Source organism: Nomascus leucogenys, chromosome 4, assembly GCF_006542625.1.
Source record: "Nomascus leucogenys isolate Asia chromosome 4, Asia_NLE_v1, whole genome shotgun sequence".
Lineage (NCBI taxonomy): Eukaryota > Metazoa > Chordata > Mammalia > Primates > Hylobatidae > Nomascus > Nomascus leucogenys.
Genome location: NC_044384.1, coordinates 91271444 through 91289910, shown reverse-complemented (window position 1 = coordinate 91289910; position 18467 = coordinate 91271444). Strand labels below are relative to the sequence as shown.

Sequence of the window (18467 nt, the reverse complement as noted above, 5' to 3'; positions counted from 1 at the left end):
GCACGCACACACACACACACACACACGCACACACACGGTGCTTCACCCCAGCCAGGCCAGACCAAAAGAGACCATTATTTCCTGCTGCCTCCCTTTTGGTCCACCTACCGTGAGGCAGGGAGCCCCCTCCTCAAACCGGGAGCCTCCCAGGTCGGGAGGGGGACTGTCAGACACCTGTTGGAGGGTCCAGTAGCCCATGAGCTCTGAGCCCCTATCTCAGGTGAGCCTGTGAGCCAGCCAGAGAGACATCTGGGAGGGAGGGAAGGTGAGGTCCCCTGAACCCCAACCAGCCTGCCTCTGAGTCCCAAGACACCCCCATCCCCACGGAATGCTGTGGCAGTGTGCAGATGCAGCTGGGAGAGCAGGGTGGGTCTTCTGGGTCTCAGGGAAGCGAGATCTGAAGTGAGGGGGGTGAACTGGACAGGACAGGGCGTTAACCCAGGAGAGGGGCCAGGGCCACTCTTGGCTCTTGATGGCGGAACCAAAAGCCACAATTTATGTGCAATTTCATATTCTTCTCTGCGCACAATTTACAAATTTCCCGCAACAAGCACAGATGTCACAATTTTCATCTTAGGAAAACAAAGAGAAGCTGAAGAAGGCTCCCCAGGCCCTGCAAACCCCTCAAGCAGGGCTCATATCAACTGGCCTGGGGGCAGAAAGAGGCAAAGTCTAGTCTGCTCCATGCCCCTGTGCCGCCACCTCCCCAGAGACTAGGAGCAAAGGGCCAGAGTGGGTAGTGTCCTAGTGGCCCCCGATACCCACACTCCAACCATCAGGACTCATTGGCCCTGGTGACACCCCTCAGAGGGTGTAGCTGCCATCATCCTGTGTTATAGAAGAGCAGCAGAGACCGCCTCAGCCGCTGAGGCCATGCAGCTGGAAGGAAGCAGGGCTCGGAACTCCCGGGCTGCCTGGCTTTCTGGTTTGGTTTCCACTTAGGTTTCCTACTTTTATTTTTCCACTTTACCAGCTTAATTACAGAGTCAAACCCAGTGCTGTGGGGACTCCTCCGTCTTGGCCTTGTTAGAAGCCGAGAGGTGACCTGCTCTAAGTCTGTCACTCTGAATTCCATCAAGGATGGTACCCAATAGCTTTTTAAACCTGCACATCCCAGGAGCGGGGCTGTGTCCCCCCAGCCCAAGCCAGGGACACACCTGGAGGAAGGCACCCCAGGAGCTGGGGGCTAGGAGTTCCAGGCTTTGAAAGGAGGCCCAATGGGCCCAGAAGCAAGCAAACATCTGTCTGGGTGCAACAATCAAGCTCTATTTTTGTAATTAAAAATGTATCCAAAGGAAAAAAAGAAACAAAAGCAACAATATTTGTACTCTATGTTACTGCAGAGAGCAGAACTGCCGAGGGGGTGTTAGTCCCAAGGGGTGGGCTGTGCTGTGCCAGTGCCCCAAATCCTGCAAGCGCAGGAGCGGCGGGGGCCGGGGAGGGGGGTGCCTCTGTGGGGGGTCGTGAGTTCCGGGCCCTTGTGTGCATGTTCACGTCCTGTCATTCTTGCCCCCAGCTGAGAGAGCAGTAGAGGAAAGGCACTACATCCACCAGCCTTTGCATTCTCCTCGGAGCACACAGAAAGACATTTTCCAGCTATCTTGCACACAAGTGGGCGGCGGGACCCGTTTTGGCCGGGAACGTTGTCAGGAACGCTGTACACCACTTCCAGGCGGTCACGTCCGAGCTGCCCAGGCAGTCCTTCTGCGCCCTCTGCTGGCCAGATGGAGGCTCCAGACCCTGCGAGGCCATCAGGAGAGAACCACCAAGCGCCCTCTGCACACCGCATTGCCTGTGTTGGGCACAAAGAATAAACTTTTATTGCATCTTAACCCACTAGAAATGTAGGCTTGTCCATCACAGTGGGGCGTTACATACCCTAATACATAGGGAAGGCATAGGTAGATTTCAGTTGACCTTTTACAGACAAGGAAACCAAGGCTTGAGAAGATTCAAACCTTACTGCAGCCATGGCTCACACCTATACCCTCAGTACTTTGGGAGACCAAGGCAGGTGGCTCGCTTGAGCCCAGGAGTTCCAGAGAAGCCTGGGCAACATAGAGAAACCCCATCTCTACGAATATTTTTTAAATTAGCTGGGTGTGGTGGCACGTGCCTGTGGTCCCAGCTACTCGGGAGGCTGAGGTGGAGGATTGCTTGAGCCCAGGAGGTTGAGGTTATAGTGAGCTATGATCATGCCACTACCTCCAGCCTGGACGACAGAGCAAGACACCCTCTAAAAAAAAAATATGTAGAAGAAGAAGAAGAAGAAAAAGAAAAACTTGCTGCACAAGCAGTTAAGGCAGGGTTAACCTACAGGCCTCACTGCTGTGCATTCCTGCTAGGAAAGACCCAGAAGCCAGAGAAGCCTAGGTCCCAGTCCTGTCGTGCTGGAATTGTTAAGCCAGCTATTTCCCAGGGGCCACCCATGGGCCAGTCCTCACCACAACCTCATGGGTGGTCGGTCAATGTCGTAGGCCCACTTTACAGCTGAGGAGACAGAGGCTTCCAGAGGCAAACACACTGGCCCTTGAGTAGCAGAACCAGGGTAGGCCCAGGAAGCCATGTCCTTGGCCACATGTGTTTTCTGGCGGGTGACCTCCACTCCAGTGCCTCCCCGGATGCCCGAGGCCTCCCCTTCCCGGGCGTGGCAGCTGTACAGCTGCCTTGTCGGCATGTTCATGGCCCCATCAGGAATGTGTACCGCAGGTGGCTTCACAAGGCTAAGAATGCCTATCCTAGGTTAGGCCCAATCCCTACCCAGAGCCCCAGGGAACCCAAATTCTGGGACACAGGACACCCGGCCAGCGGGCCAATGGCCCCTATCAGGGAGTGACCAAGGACAGGCCGGGAGCTCTTCTTTCCCCTCTGACCCATGGTGAAACCTGCCTAGGGCCTGTTCCCTGGGTTCTGAGGCCCTGAGCTATTTGTCTTCAAACAAACGAAGGCCTCAAAGAATGTTCCATTGAGCCATGGGCCCCATATCACCCATCAATCACAAAGGGCTGGAGAATGCAGGCACAGGGTCAAGGTGGGTAGGAGGTGAGGGGTGGACACCACCTGAATCTGTGCTGCTCCAAGGCCCACTATAGAGTCTCTGGGTGCCCGGAGCCTGCCCTCAGCAGTACCACCCTCCCGCAGCACCCCAGGTACCCTGCAAGAGGTGTCTGTGCCCTTCCCGGCTGCCTCCCCAGCTGCTCCCCAGGTGGTGCCCTTTGGAGAGGACCAGAGGGATATTATAAACAATGACAACACTCGCTGGCTGCATCTTGTGCCTGCTCAGGGCCCTGCCCTAACCCAGGGCTGGGCTCGTTGCCCCATTTAATCCTTCCAAGACCCCTGAGAGGGAGGTGTGTTCGTGCCCATTTTGCAAGGGAAGGGACTCAGGCTCCCAGAGTGATCCCACCTGCCTGAGATCACTGAGACTTGAGGTTGGCCCTACCTTTCACCCAGCCTGAGCCCCTCCATAGGACTTCTGTGAGGGGACAAGAAAGCAGGAACAGAAAGAAGTCAAGGGCCCTGGGAATCTCCCCTGACATCTCCCACCCCAAGCCCTAGAGCCAGGGCTGGGCATCTGTGCAGGGTACAACCCTGCCCAGGGATGCCTGACTCTGGAAACACCACCCCTTTGGCCTCAAACCATGTCACCCAGCAGCAGGTCCTCAGACCAGCCCTGGACAGGAGCTTGACTGGCTCTGCCCCCAAAGGCCCGAGAGACCCCTGCCCCCACTGAGCCTCCACCTTCCCATCCATAAGATGGGGTGGGGAGTCATCCAGCCCAGAGGCCCCAGGGGCATGGGGAGTGACAGATTAACCCAAGGCCCCCCCTCCCGCAGCAGGCGGCTCAGTACACACTTGGCGGGGGGCCATGCTGGGCCAGGAGAGCTCCCCCGCACCAGTTCCCCGCTCGCAAGGCTCGCCCCGCCCCCCAGGACAGGCTGTTCTTGGGGCGGCTGCCAGGCACGTCCTCCACAGGTGCCGGCCTCCCTCCGGTGACGCGGCCACATGCGGCACAAGCTCCGATTACAGGGACTGCCTTGTGCTGGGGGTTCGGGCCAGGGGTCCTCATTCCCCAGGAACCGATGGGCGGAGCTGGGCAGGCCCTGAGGAGAGGCCCAGTGGGAATAGGGAAGAGTCACCCCTGCTCCAGAACGGGACCAGGGGCTGCTTCCCTTGGGATCTGGAAGAGAGGGATCCCCTGATCCCAGCCTGTCTGAGACTGCTGGTTTCGGCACTGAATGTCCCAGGAAACCGAGGGCCACTGGTCATCCTGGGATCCACACAGTGCCTTTCTGGGCTAGGAAGGGGGCTCCCGGGCTAGGAAGCAGGTACAGAAGAGGGTCTCAAGGACATGTGGGGACCTATGTCAGACACCCCTGAAGCCAGCTCTGAGCTCACCAGGCCTTTCCTCCTCTCCCTGCCAATCCACAGGACACAGACACAGGGGTCCCAGGCCCAATGGCTCACTTTATCAGGGAAACAGCAGGAAAAACAAATCTGGTGTGAGCAGATCTCCCTTCCCACCAAGCCCCCTGACTTCCTGCTGGAGCTGGGGGAGACCCCTGTGACCAGCATCTCCTGCCCACGGGGTGCACCAGGGCCCCAAGGCCTCTCCAAGCCACTCCCTCCCACCCTGCTTTCCACACCCAAGCCACAGTGTTCAGAGAAGCTCAGGGCCTATTTGAAATGCCAGAGAGTGGGGATGCCTCCAGAGAGGTGGCATGAGGGCCCCCAGATGCACCCCACCACTCCCTCCTCCACTGCAGGAGGAGGGGCCTGCAGTTACTGAGGAAGCCTCACCCCTACTGGGCCCTCGGGGGTGAAGGGGCTTCCCAGGCCTTGAGGGAGACTTTACTCCAGATGTCAGTTAAAAGTGCCTGCTACATGGCGTGACCTCTCTGAATCTTATTACTTTCCTGTGCAGGAAACTGAGGCCCAGAGAAGTGGAGTGACCAGCCCAGGGTCCCCCAGCAAGTCAGAGACAATGAAGCCACCTCGTGCCCTGGGCTGGGGTCCCGCCCCACTGACCTCCAGGGTCAGAGAAGGAGGGGAGCCCCCATCACTTCACTCCTTCCTTCTTTCCTTCCTTCCTTCCTCCCTCCCATTTTCCACCTCCTCCTGGCCGAGTTTTGAAGCCAGGGCAGTTGGCCAGACCCAGCGCAGAGGCCAGGAGGTGACGGCAGGCTTGCCCTGGCCGCCTCCCAGGTTAACACACTCCCAGGTGGCTGCACCCCACAGGTGAGGGCTGCTCAGAGTAGATGCTCAACCAAGAGATTGCCCGTGCCCCCTTCCCCAGCCCCAGGGGCAGCCAGAAGCCAAGCAGCCTCCCGCCCACTGGAGCCTGGCAGCCTGAGGGCTGAAGCTGGGCGCCTGCTGCCCCCTGGCGTCCCGAAACGGCACAGCCACCAGGACCCTCACCCACCTCATTCATGCCTCACACCTGGGGGTGACTTGGGCCAGGGCCTTGCTCTCTGACCCCGAGTCCCCTCAAGTCTAAGATGGGGGCTCTGCCCAGTGTGGCTGTCCGGGCTGCAGCGGGCAAAAGCGCGTTTTTCACAAAACCCCAACACCCCTCGGATCTGGGGGTGGGGCGGTGTCACTCGCACCTCAGTGGGAAACAGCACGTGGGCCTCGCCCGTCTCCAGGGGGTGGGGGAGGGGAGACAAAGAGCCCGCTCTGCGGAGAGGTGGGTACCCGCCCTGCTGCCCCTCCCCCATTTCCTCTCTGCTCCCCCTGCCCCTCCTCCCCTCCCTCCTCCTTCCTTCCCTCCTCATCCCCAGCTCCTCCTCTTCCTCTTCCTGCCCTGTCCCCCCGCAGGCCCGGCCGGCAGCCCGGCGCCCTCTGCCTTCGTTCCCGCCATTGGCGCTGCTGCCCGGAGCCCCTAGGTGACAGCCAGCCCCGAGGGTGCAGCCTCTCTATCGGGCCTGCACCTGCCCACTGCGGTGGTCACTGCCTGGGCACGTATGGACACTCACACCCTTCAGTCCTGAGCACAACTGTGCCCTGGCTGCTTCGGAACAACAAGGAATCGTAGTCCTGCTTCTGGCTGGGAGCTGGGGGCCAGCAATCAGGGCAGCTGGGGAAGTGGTTAGGGAGGTGGTGGCACACAGGCCGAGCTCAGAGAGTGAGCAGAGAATGGGCCCAGGGGAGGGGGCTGGAGAGGGCTGCAGGGCTTGGGGCTGCAGCTCAGGAGCTGGCTTCACCTTGGAGGCTACCAGACCTGCTCCTCAGCATTGGCCCAGCAAGGGGAACAGTATGGGGAACAGGGGACAGGCACTGCCTGGCCAGCAGCAAACACATAGGCTGTGGAGTTGGGCAGAGCATCTGCCTCTTACTAGCTGTGTGTCCTTGGGCAAGTTGCTTAACCTCTCTGTGCCTCTTCTTTCTCATCTGTAAAGCTTCTGATGAGGCTTAAAGGGCAAGTCAGTATGTGCCTGGCACAGTGGCCTTCTTCTTGAGGATGCCACTACCCTCACCATCATCAGCCTCTCCCTCCAACCTAGAGGGGCAGGCAGGGCAGAGATCTGCCACTGGCCACCCCTCCAGCTGTGCTACAATGAAAACTGGACATTCACTCTATACCCAGAGACATGGGCTGGCAGGGAGGAAAGGCACCTACACCCCTGTCATGTAAACAGGCAGGCAGGGTGAAATGGGTTTGGTTTGTTTGTTTGTTTTTTGAGATTGAGTCCTGCCCTGTCTCCCAGGCTGGAGTGCAGTGGCACGATCTTGGCTCACTGCAACCTCCACCTCCCAGGTTCAAGCAATTCTGCCTCAGCCTCCCAAGTAGCTGGGATTACAGGTGCCCGCCACCACACCTGACTAATTTTTGTATTTTTAGTAGAGATGGGGTTTCACCATGTTGGCCAAGCTGGTCTCAAACTGCTGACCTTATGATCCACCTGCCTCAGCCTCCCAAAGTGCTGGGATTACAGGCATGAGCCACCGTGCCAAGCCTAGGATGAAAGGTTTGGGCAGTTTGGGCAGTGAACCCCACCTTTGTCAGAGTTCGGGACAGTCCATGGGATACAGGTCACTATGGCTCTGATGCATCAGTCTTCACGCCAGCCCTGAGTGAGCACTGAGGCACACATGCCTAGCACACAGCAGTGGCCCCATCCCCTAGCTGCTGGTCAGTACCAGCTGCCACTGCAGCACACCCTCTCTGCCAGGCAGCCTCATGCCATGCACTTTATGTGCAAATGATCTTGTCTAATCTTCACAAGCATCCTGTGAGGCGGGGATTAACGTTGTCCCCATTTCACAGATGGGGAAACTGAGGCTCAAGAGTTCCAGACCCACGCAAGGCCTGGTCAGTGGTGAAGATGCCAGCCTGGTGGGGCTGGCTGCAGAGTGCTGGGCCCTGTCATAAGCACAGGCCCCTGGCACGCATGCTGACTGCTGGGGATTTTAAGATTGGGGCCCCCCTGCTGAGCCCTATCTACAACTGCCCCCTTCCCTGGGTTACCCTAGGTTTTAATTTGAAGCAGTTAGTGAATTGAGCTCATGTGGGATCTTATTTGTATTTGCTTTTGGGTTTTTGGTTTTGGGGGGAGTTTTTTGGGTTTTATTGAGATAGAGAGTCTCACTCTTTTGCCCAGGCTAGAGTGGAGTGGTACAATCTTGGCTCACTGCAGCATCTGCCTCCCAAGTTCACGATTCTCATGCCTCAACTTCTCAAGTAGCTGGGATTATAGGCATGCGCCACCACACCCAGCCAATTTTTTGTATTTTTAGTAGAGACAGGGTTTTGCCTTGTTGGCTAGGCTGGTCTCAAACTCCCGGTCTTAAGTGATCTGCCAGCCTTAGCCTCTCAAAGTGCTGGGATTACAAGCATGAGCCACCTCGCAGGGCCCTGTATTTGGATATTAGCCATGGCAGCCTGGCAGATGTTGCTGAGGGTGTCTGGGCACCTGGGCCCGGGCCTGGTGGCCTGAGCAGTGCCTCCTCCTCAAATGTCAAATTGAGGCCTGGACTAGGGGTGTCTGATTTATGGCCTCACCTGTCTGTCCATCCATTCAGCAATATCTCCCTGGGACCTCAGGGGTGACTGTGCCTTCAGGGGCTTCCAGGTGGGCAGGCAGAAGCAGAAATAAGTATACAAGGTAGGGCGGTGCCCAGGTTGCATGATGAAGGAGGGGACGGGGGATTTTCAGGTCAATGACTTGTGCCAAGATCCAAGGATGGAATGGAAGGGATGTACAGGCAAGGGAACCATTCCAGGCAGGGGACAAAAGCACAGACCAATCCAAAGATGAGTGCAGAGCAGGCAGTGCTTGAAGCTGGAGCTCTCTATCTCTCATGCTTCTTTGGCTTGCAAAATGTGGCTTGATCCAGTGGGGGCTGAGGGGCCAGGGCCCCAGGGCTGGCTGCCCCAGGAACACAGCAGAGTCACCAGAGGTCTGGGATGGGAACCACCAGAGTTTTAGAAACTCACCCAGCCATGTCCAGGGTGCCCGGAGCAGGGAAGGGAGGCTGCTACACCTCACTGAGAGGCCAGTGTGGCTGCCCCCAGTGGAAACCAAATAGCCAGGCTCCCTGAAGCTTCCAGCAAGTCTAGGGGCAGGGAGGACAGGTGAGAGCTGAGAGGCCTCCAAGGGTCAGAAGTAATTGCATGGGTTTTGTGACTTCTCCTCTTGCTTCTTGGTAATCCTTCCTGCTTCTTTCTGGATTCCCTACTGAATTCTGAAGGTTCTAAAAGACCTGGAGGCTGGGCACTATGGCTCATGCCTGTAATTCCAGTGGGAAGATCACTTGAGGCCAGGAGTTCAAGACCAGCCCAGGTGACATAGCAAGATCTTGTCTCTATAAAAAAAATTTTTTTTTTAATTAGCTGGGTGTGGTGGTGTTCATCTGCAGTCCCAGCTACTAGGGAGACTGAGGCAGGAGGATCACTTGAACCCAGGAGTTCATGGTGGCAGTGAGCTATGATCACACCACTGCACTCCAGCCTGGATGACAGAGCAAGACCTTGTCTTATGAAAAATAAAATAAAGAGACCCTAGATGTGGGTTGGATGGTGAGAGCTTGGGGCTGTCCTTTGTTCCTGGGGGACAAGGGACTGGTACCAAAGGAGGCCACGGTTGAGGGAGACGTGTGTACCTAAGAGATGGGCAGTAGCCAAGCTCCAGGCCCTCAGGCAGGTGCCTGTTGGGGGACAGAGGCACTGGTGGCCATGCCACCCAACCTGCCTGAGTTTCCCAGTTCTGGCTGGTGAGCAGGTGTGAGGCTGCTCTCTCAGGATCCCGTTCTAAGGCACATCTCTTCCTGATTCCATGATGCCCTTCACATGCACACACACCCCAACAAAGCCCTTGCCAGGCTGGGACTGTCAGCTTCTGGCTCCTCCCCCTGCCTCCCTGGTTGGACATCTGTCATTTGCAGGGGCTGTTCTTCCTTCTTCCTGAGTCCTGAGGTTGGGCAAGGCATCCCTCAAGGGAGTGCACAGGTTGGGCCCACCACCCCGGAGTTCCCAGTTCCTATGCCGTTGCCTGGCTACCTCCCCAACCTCCACCATCGTCCCTTCCTGCCTCCAGGTCAAGGACCGGAGAAAGTCCATCTGGCCTCCAGGGTCCCATGAGGGGAGGGTGACCCAGTTTGTCCGGAGCTGTCCCAATTTTGGCATGGAAAGTCCTACATCCCAAAACTCCTCAGTCCCAAGCAAACCAGGTCTCCCCCAAGCAATGAGTGAGCTTCCTAGAGCAGGGTCCCAGCTCCTCCACCCATCTCCTCTGGTCCCTTGGCCCGTGGCATGAGAAAGGGGACGTGGGCTACTCCAGACTACACCCTCGCTGTCCCCCAAAGGCCCCAAGGGCTCCAGTCTTCAGGCCCCACACCGGACGCCTCCCCCATGCTGCCGTCTGGGCCTTTATCTCCTTCAGCTGTGGCCGTTGGCCATTGTGAACACAAATATATGAACCACAGCCCACCATGTTGGAGCCCCAGGTCCAGGCCCACAGTGGAGCCCAGTGAGGGGAGGGTGCTTGCCCATCCAGGACCACAGGGCCTCTCCCCAAAGCCCATAGCAGGTTGCTGTCCTCCCTCCATTTGGACACTGGTGTCAGGGACTGGGCCCTTGGCCCTAAGCCCGTCTGAAGTCCCTGGTTCACTAGAGGCCAGTGGAGAAGCCCCTGTTGGCAGAGCCTCCTCCGGGGCCCTGGCCCTAAAGGCCACAATTCCACACACCTCTCATGGGATGTGTCTGAGCCCAGTGCCCAGCCCGGCAAGAACCAGCCCTGGATGAGGTCCAGCCCCTGCCCCTCCTCCTAGAAGTCTCTGCCCAAACTCCAATCCCGGAAGCGCATTCACACCAGTTCTAGAAGGTTCCTCAGCACCTGACAGCCCACTTCCTCACGTGGCACCTGCAGAGCCGGGGCCTAGCAGATGAGAGGCAGAGTGGGCACCACCAGGCCTCCCCAGGGCTACCTGACAAGCCTAGCCCCTTTGGGCTGAGGGCTGACCCCTGGGGCCCAAGGATACCAGGTCAGGGGGTGAAGTACCTTTGAACCCAGCCTCCCATACTCTTAACCTGACACCTCCCAGAAGAAGCCAAGGCCAGGCACCCCGTGCCCACAGCAGGCTGGAGGCCCCTCATAAGGCTGTGATTCCCAAGACAACACATACAAATTCTGGGGTGCTGGGACAGAGCCCCACAGAGTGTCAGATACAGATCCCACTGTGGGATCCAGGCAGCCCCCGTTGACCAAGGTCTGCAACCACACCTCACCTGGCTGAGAAGGTGTAAGATGGGCGGGAACCGAGGTTCGGGCGGGCAGGAGTCACATCCAACCCTGCCTCCGCTCTAGTCCCGCCCCAGGCAAAACCTTGTTGGCTTTATTGAGACAGGTCCTTGGAGAATCACAGGAGTAAGAGTAGGAAGCCTCAAGGAGAACACATTCACTTCACCCATGGAGTAATGGTGAAGGCCAGAGCCCTCCCCGCTCCTTCCAGATCACCCTTCTGTCCTCTGCAGCATCACTCTTTTAAATCTTAAAATTGTAAACAAAGGTTCTCTCTCTTTGCCCCACTTCCCCTCCAGCCACAGTCCCGTTTCTCAGCCCCCTTTTGGTGCAAAACCCTTCGGAAGGGTGTCCAGACCATTCCTCCTGCTTGAATGCCGAGGGTCAGCCCCCATGCCCATGACGCTCTTGCCAAAGCCACCAGTGACTCCAGCTCTCGGCCCCAAGGAAGCTCCCAGGCCTCTGCTCGCTTACTTGCCTCTCCTCTCCAGGCCCAGCTCCTTTATTTTTCCCTCCTTTTCCCTGGTCAGAACCCCGGGCACCTCCTCCTCATGCTAGGGTCCAGCCTTGGCCCTTGGCCCCTCTCCTCTCTAGCCCCATCCACTCCTGGTCATCTCATCCAGGGTGGGAGCTCTAAATAGGACCTCAGTGTGAATGACAACCTCACATCCAGCTCAGACCACAGCCGCAAACTGCACACCTGCCCTCTCTGCTGGCCCACAGGCCCCTCCCGTGGATGGACCTACAGGGTTGCCTCCCCTCATGCCACCCCTACTCAGCAGCCTGCCCTTGAGGCCCCCTCAGTTGGCCCTCTCAGCCCAGGCCCCAACCAGCAGGAAGCCTGTCAGCCCTCCTTCCAGGGAGGTTCCAAACCTGCCCCTCAAATGCCCCCATGCCCCATCCAAGTCCACACCACCTCTCATCTGGACCACAGCAGAGACCTCCTGCACAGCCCCCTCCCCTCAGCCCCTCATCAGCACATCAGCCAGAGGCTCCTTGGAGAACAGAAGGGGCTCAGAACTCTGCAGCGGTGTCCACTGCACACACAGGAAGAACTCAAGTGCTCGTAGGCAGTGAGTCATTTCCTTAGGCATTATGGTGACCCGGGATCATCTACCTCCCCGAAGCCTGCACATGCACTCTAATAATGCAAGCTACCAAGGGGCAGTCAGCTTTGCCAGCTGACATCCCAAACAGCTGGCACGGGGCATGCACACAGTAGGTGCTTAATAAATGTGTGTTGGGTTAAGACAGGCCCAAAGCCATTTCAAATGTCCAGGCAGTGGTGTAGGCAGGGGTCAGCTCTGAAGCTGGCCTCCTCTCATTCAGGAGACCCCTCAGAGGTCCCAGCCTCCAGGGTGCAGTGGTCAGAGCAATACTTCTCAGTGCACATCTGGCTGTATCCCTGCCCAGCCCTCCCAGGGTCACCCCTCTCTCTAGACTCACTTTCTGCCCCATCACCCCACTGTACACCCTTGGTCCCAGCCCCTCCCAGTGGCTCAGCTTTCTGAACACTCCAAGCCTGGGCTCACCTCTAAGCCATTATCTATGCTATTCTCTCAGCCAGGATGCCCTTCCCATACCCAGCCAATCCATACTCACCTTTAAGACTGGCTGAAGCATCACCTCCTCTGAGAAGCCTTCTCTCCCAAACCTGAGCCCAGATGAGACAAAGCCCTTCTTTCCTCCAGTCAGCCTGGATCCTCTCATCCAGCAGAACTGTCGCCATGCTTCTCTGAAGTGGTGAACGCCCTGGGGCTGGGGACGCACAGGCTTGCTGGCCCACAACCAAAGCCGCTTCCTCTGGAGGAGGAAGTCCAGTGGTCCCAGGGTTCCACTTGCTTCTTTCTTCACCCAGCCCAAAGGGCAATTTTCCCACATTCCCTCAGAACCAGGAAGTTCCCCCATCCACACTGAGTCTGTTCATGACAAAAAAAAAAAAAAAAGGTCTATCCGATTTCCTCTGCTCAACCAGTTCCCTGGCTACCTGAAGCCCTGCTTCACCTGGAGTAAGACAGTGGTAAGTTTCCAGCACCTCCGCCACACCTCAGCGCCAGAGGACCCTCAGCCTCCCTCGTGCACCTCTGGGCAGTTTCATAACTCATCCCATCTCCTCCTGCCGCTCCACCCTCTAAGCCCTCCCCAGGGAACCCAGGAGGCATCTGGAACCTGCTGGGGACAGTCCCTCACACCTGCCCCATGGAGTAAGTGTTCATGTGGATGCCCATCCTCCCCCAGGAGTCCCAAATCTGAGACACTCTGAGACTCCTGTCACCCACCCCCACCTTACACAGCCGGCCTTTCTGTGCAGTCCTTCCAGGAAATTCTGGCTGGACCTGGGCTCTCAGCTTTGGGCTCTGGGCTCTCGGTTTGACTGCACTCTCCCCAAGTCCCCAGGGAGGCCAGTAGTGACTATTCTTGAAAGCGAGCTTGGCAGAGGATCTGGGGACATGCACTCCAAATGCAAACACGTTTGCACTGTTTGGGCTGACATCTCCTTGAGCAGTACACTGCACCCGTGGGTTTGCTAAGAAACCAACTCGCAGAAGGCAGATTCATTGGACAAAAGGCATTTGGTCCCCAAATTTATTGACGTGTGTGAATGGGAGTTTTCAGAACAAAGACCCAAAGATATGGGGGAAACAGGTCGGGTGTGGTGGCTCAAGCCTCTAATCCCAGCACTTTGGGAGGCCGAGGGGGGCGGGTCACGAGATCAGGAGATCGAGACCATCCTGGCTAACACGGTTAAACTCCGTCTCTACTAAAAATACAAAAAAATCAGCTGGGCATGGTGGCAGACGCCTGTAGTCCCAGCTACTCGGAGAGGCTGAGGCAGGAGAATGGCGTGAACCCAGGAGGCGGAGCTTGCAGCGAGCCGAGATTGTGCCACTGCATTCCAGCCTGGGCAACAGAGCAAGACTCCATCTCAAAAAAAAAAAAGATATGGGGGAAATTGCCATTTTTGATGCTTAGGCTCAACAAAGTATGGCCATCCATGCGGGAGCACAGATGGACCAAGGGACCTGAGCTAATGCTCCCGGACCTCAAGGGGAAGTGCAGCGAGGGCTGTTGGTCTACATTTCTTGAACTTTCTGAGCAGCATTCCTTCCTTCTGGGCATGGAGCAGGACCCTCCTGGAATGGGGTCTTATGCCCTACAGTCAAACAAGGGAGGTCAGATAATTTCTTTATGGCCAGTTTCTAAACACAAAGGTGGAGGGAAAGTTAGAGCAATATTTTTAGGCTTGATGTCTGGCTGTGGGGAAAGTGGGGAGTTCTGATTTCTATGACCTGCCCTGGGGAAAATGGATTCTAGTTTCTAAGGCCAGCTTCGGGGAAGAATGGCCCTGAGAGACAGCAGAGCAAGAGAAGGTCAGAGAAACACTTTTTCTTCCGAAGCTGCTTCTGAGGCCTTCATTTTGGGGTATTGTTTTCTGATGCCCAACATACCTGAGCTGCTGAACCAAGGGTAGCTGCTGAACCACTCCCACGATGACTTGGAATGGCTTAGCCAGCTGGCCTTGGGCCACCCGGCTCTGGCCCCTACCCACCAGGACTTTGGCCGGCTCTCACTTGCCTCTGCGATGTCCATCCCACCCTGTCTCACCCCTGCAGTTTTCTGCTCTGTTGACGATGGTTGACACATGGCAGGGGGGCATTGGTTTTGACATTTGAGCCTGTGCCCAGCCCTTGCCTGGGCAGGTAGGTGGGGCAGGAGTCCTGAATGAGCATCTCCCTACTTAGTGACAGTCAGGGGCACGGAGAATGGTGCCCAGGCCAAGAGCAGGGCTTGGGCCAAGCGTGCTCAGTGTGGGGTGTGTGTGCTCCAGCAGCTCCTGCTGCGGAGGGCAGCATGAGGCCTGTTTACCTGTGTGCCTGCATCTCTGGTGGCCCCTGCAAGGGTGGAGAAGTGGCAGGCAGGGTGAAATGGGGAAAAGCGGGCTCTCAGCTGCTGCTAGCAGCCTCCGGGTCTGAGGAGGGAAGTGAAGAGGGGCCCAGAGCTGTCTCTTGGTCACTCTTCTGGGGCTCTGTGCAAACCCTTGGCAGGGCCAGGCTACACGACACCCTCTACCACCTCCCCTGACTTCTTCCCCTAACCCCTCATCACCATTCCTCTCCCCGCCCCTGCCTCCCCTCCATTCTCTCCTTCCCTCTACCTCCTGGTCCCATCCCTTGCCCACACTGCCCCTCCTCGGGCCCAAAGTGGACACCTGTGCTGCCTGAGGGTCAGAGTGTCCACCTCCAGCAGCCCGGGCACCGGGCAGGATTCAAGCTGGAGGGGGCTGGGGCGGGCGAAGCCGGGCACGGGGCAGGCCCACTGGTGGGCGGGGCAGGGGCAGGTCCTTCGAGGGGAGGGGCGGGCTCAGCCAGTGAGAGCGCAGAGACCGTGGCACGGGCGCTCCCGGAACGGGCGATTGCAAAGCGCGAGGGCTGGAACTCAGGCCCAGAGGGGCGGTCCCTGTTGCAAGTCATCCCCTGAAAGGGAGGGGCCGGGGCTCACCCCGGAAGGACCGGTGTCTAGGTCACCCGGGAGAGCTCACCCCACCGGCACCCGTGCCCAAGCCCGCCCCTGCAAAGGCAGGTACTCGAGCACACTCCGGCAAGGGCGGCCTCTGAACCCCGAACCCCGAACTCCGGCGCAGCATCGCACCTCTGCCCAGTGAGGTGCCCCTGACGTGCCTGCTGCGGCTGCCCTGCTCCCCCAAGCCTCCCCGCATCCCGGGATGGGGGAGGGCGCCGGGCGCAGCTCCCGGGCCCTCAGTGGGTCTCCCCGCCCTACCCTACCAGCCTGGGTTCGGTACCTCGGGGCCCAGATGTGCAGTCAGCTGTTAATGTGGCAAAATTTGGGGAAGGCCTCTGCAGCCGCAAAATCCAGTTCCCACCAGTTGGGGGCCGGGCGGGGAAGGGTGGGGACAGACAGCACTCCCTGTGGGAGGTGAGGCAGAGCTACCCTGCCTGGGGAACCGGGAAGGCTGAGCTGTGTCTCCCCTATGCACTCCAAGACCATTCCAGAAGCCCCTTGGAGCTCTGGCTGCTGGCCACAGGGGAAGGTAGACCTTCCCTGAGAGCTGCACTGTGTTGGGGACAGGGCCACTGTGGGCCTATGGAGGACCTCCAGGCACAGGGACCCACATCAGCCCTCTGGCCACGGAAGGCGCTGATGATTTGAGGACGACTCAGCCACCACTCCAAGCCTCTGCCTCCCTCTAAAAGTGGGGCATGGCACCTTCCTGTGCCAGGCAACCGGGCACTGAGCCTGGCCCACCTGCAGGGGTGGGGAGGAGCAGCGTGTCCCTGTCTCCGCTCCCATGGAAGCTGTGTGCCTGGAGACCAGAGCTGTCAAAAGTGGAGGAGGGGGGCCCCCTGGTGTGTCCTCTAAGGTCCAGGTAGCAGGAGAGCTCCACTGGGCGGGGGGGCGGTTCCTGCAGTGCTGTCCTCTCTTGCAGGCAAGGCCAGGCGGGTGCTGCGTGGGACCCAGTGACTCAGCACCCCCGCCCAGACCAGCTGGACTTTTGCCCCCTGCTCCGCCAGCCTCCTGCTTGGATCTCTCCTGGGCCTCCCTGCTGCGCCTGTCCAGGATGCAGGGAGCTTGGGCTCCCAGGGACCAGGGCCAGTCCCCCGGCAGGATGAGCACTCTAGGCCGGTCCTCGGTCATCCTGCTCACCTACGTGCTGGCCGCCATAGAACTTACCTGCCTCTTCATGCAGTTCTCCGTCATGCCAGTGAGTAACACACCCCAGCCCCTGCAGCCCCAGCCATGGCTGTCCTGCTGTTCCTCCTGCCCTCCATCTGGGCTGTCGCAGACAGTGGGGGTGGGGGCTTCATGCTGCCAGGGCCCCTCCCAGTTGGGACCCCATGCCACGCTTAAGCTGAGTAAGTTAAGGACTCTGCCTCTGGACCCCCGTCAGCACATCCTGTGCTCCAGCTGCAGTGCTAGCCCCGGGAGAAGCCATGCGGAGCCACCCCACTTCCCTCCTGGGGGCAGCACCTCCTCAAACCTTTCTAGCACTGCTCCTCCTGCCTCTCACCCGGCAGCCTTTGCCCTCTGGAGTCCCTGCCCCAAGGGCTGTTCAATCTGGCCTGGCTCTGGGCAGATCACCCCTCAGAGAGGCTCTACTTGCACCTGCCCGCAGCTTCTATCTCTCCCCTCCATCTTCTTGGGTCCTTGTTGTCCACTAAATGATCTTGGCGGCAAATTGATCTCAAGCCTTTTCATGCAGGAGATAGAATGCTGTCTTATTTTATTATATCTGTTGCCAAATGCGGAGACATTTCATTGGCAAGTTCATGTTAGTTTAGTGTATCATTCAGTAGTCTACAGCACAGTGTGTGGCTCTGGAAGCTGTGATAGTAATGATTAAATTATATTCACCAAGTCTGGAGAGTCTTGGGAACAAAGTCTCACATCACCAAGAAGCTCAGGAAGAGTCAGGGCCAACCTCAGCCCTTCCTAGGTTTGCTTCTGGGAAGCCCACATGGGCTCAGACACCTGCCCTCCTCCTCTCAGCCCTCAGAGCCTGGACCTGGGCATCTAGGTGGGAGTGGGGATGGGCCTTTGGCACCATTCCGGGCCTGGCAGAGGCTCCCAGCCCAATGGTGGGCCTAAGGCTCCCTCCCCGCCGTGCCTCAGGAGCCCCGCACACTTCTGCTAAATGGCTTGGGTCAAGCCCTGAATCTCCTCCCTACCAGTGGGGAAGGCTGGGCAGCAGCCTTGGTTTTCTCATCATAAAATGAGTAATAACAGTCCCTCCCTGTAGGGTTGGTGCAGGGAAGACTGAATGAGAAGTCAGAACCCTTCCCACAGCCGGGCACAGAGCACGGGTGGAGTGGCTTCAGCCGCCCATCCCCGACTCTCGTGGGGAGTAACTCCGTGCTGAGTGCCCAGGAGCTGACTCTGATGTCAGAACCTGAAATACTGAAGAGTGTAAAAGTCCTCAACAGCCCACACCCTCGGAGCTGGTGGTCCAAACACACAGGGGCTGCAGTGGGAAGGGGGCGAGGTCTTCCTCATAGAAAAGGCAACCTTGGAGCAGGGCTGGAAGGAAGCAGGAGAGACCCCGGGGCAGTGGAGAGACCAGAGTGGCCAGAGTGGACAGGTTGAGGCCAGAATGGGACCACACCCCACCTGCTGCTCAAAGAACTCTGGGCTGGTGATGGCTGTGGAGGAGGTGAGAGGTGGCTGGATTTTGCATGTGTTGTCAATGGACTGTAGTGGGTGTGAGAGAAAGCAGGGCTCAGGGAGCACTGAAGATCTGGGCCTGAGCCCATAAGGAAGGAGGTATGGACAGGAGGAGAGGCAGTCTTTGGGGAAAGATGGGAGCCCAGTTGGGGACGGGTTGAGTTTGAGACGATTTTAGACCCCAGTGGAGACCCGAAGGGAGCTGGACTCAAGGCAGTTCAGCACAGAGGCTCTGGGGCCTGCAGCATGGAGATGGTCATGGGGTGGGCTCACCCAGAGGGCAGGGAGGCTGGAGGTCAGATGAGCTGGGGGAACTGGCAGTGGTGGCGGAGGAGGGGCAGAGGACCCAGCACAGCCCAGAGCAGCAGACCATCGTGGAGGAAGGAAGAAACCATGAAGGCAACTGTCACTCCAGTGGGAGGCGTGCCAGAGCAGACCACTGGAGGCAGCAGTGTGGGGTCAATGGGGACCTAGGGAGAGGGGAGACAGCAGGAGGTTTTTTGTCCTTGCGATAATTTGCTCAGAATGATTGTTTCCAGCTTCATCCAT

The 18467-nt window shown here is 58.2% G+C and overlaps 2 protein-coding genes across 4 annotated transcripts in view; one reads left to right on the top strand and one right to left on the bottom strand.

Annotated features, from left to right (window-relative positions):
• Positions 1-494: 494 nt before the first annotated feature.
• Positions 495-16713, bottom strand: SLC22A18AS (solute carrier family 22 member 18 antisense). 3 transcript variants are annotated; one of them, XR_004029723.1, is made up of 4 exons: positions 16431-16713; positions 15541-15665; positions 12342-12743; positions 495-1792 (listed from the first exon to the last, which is right to left on the bottom strand). XR_004029723.1 is itself a non-coding variant. In XM_003278017.4 (2 exons), exons 1-2 carry the CDS (start codon positions 12645-12647, stop codon positions 1367-1369), a joined length of 732 nt encoding a protein of 243 aa, XP_003278065.4. The 3 variants fall into 3 exon arrangements, 1 of the variants encoding a protein (XP_003278065.4); XR_004029724.1 differs by lacking the exon at positions 12342-12743 and having other exon boundaries at positions 1249-1792; positions 16431-16547; XM_003278017.4 differs by lacking the exons at positions 15541-15665; positions 16431-16713 and having other exon boundaries at positions 1367-1792; positions 12342-12647.
• SLC22A18 (solute carrier family 22 member 18) overlaps positions 15553-18467 on the top strand; it is a 22150-nt gene continuing 19235 nt past the window's right edge. The window contains 3 exon segments of the mRNA XM_030811462.1: positions 15553-15664; positions 15667-15674; positions 16186-16461. Of these exon segments, the coding sequence (XP_030667322.1) occupies positions 15553-15664; positions 15667-15674; positions 16186-16461 (396 nt within the window).

Excerpts from the sequence above, each read along its gene's own strand:
- SLC22A18AS (XM_003278017.4), bottom strand. The coding sequence starts at position 12,647 with ATGGGGGAACTTCCTGGTTCTGAGGGAATGTGGGAAAATTGCCCTTTG. Across the intron at positions 1,793-12,341 it reads TGCTTCAGCCAGTCTTAAAG|GCAATGCGGTGTGCAGAGGG; the intron begins GTGAGTATGGAT and ends TGCCCAACACAG.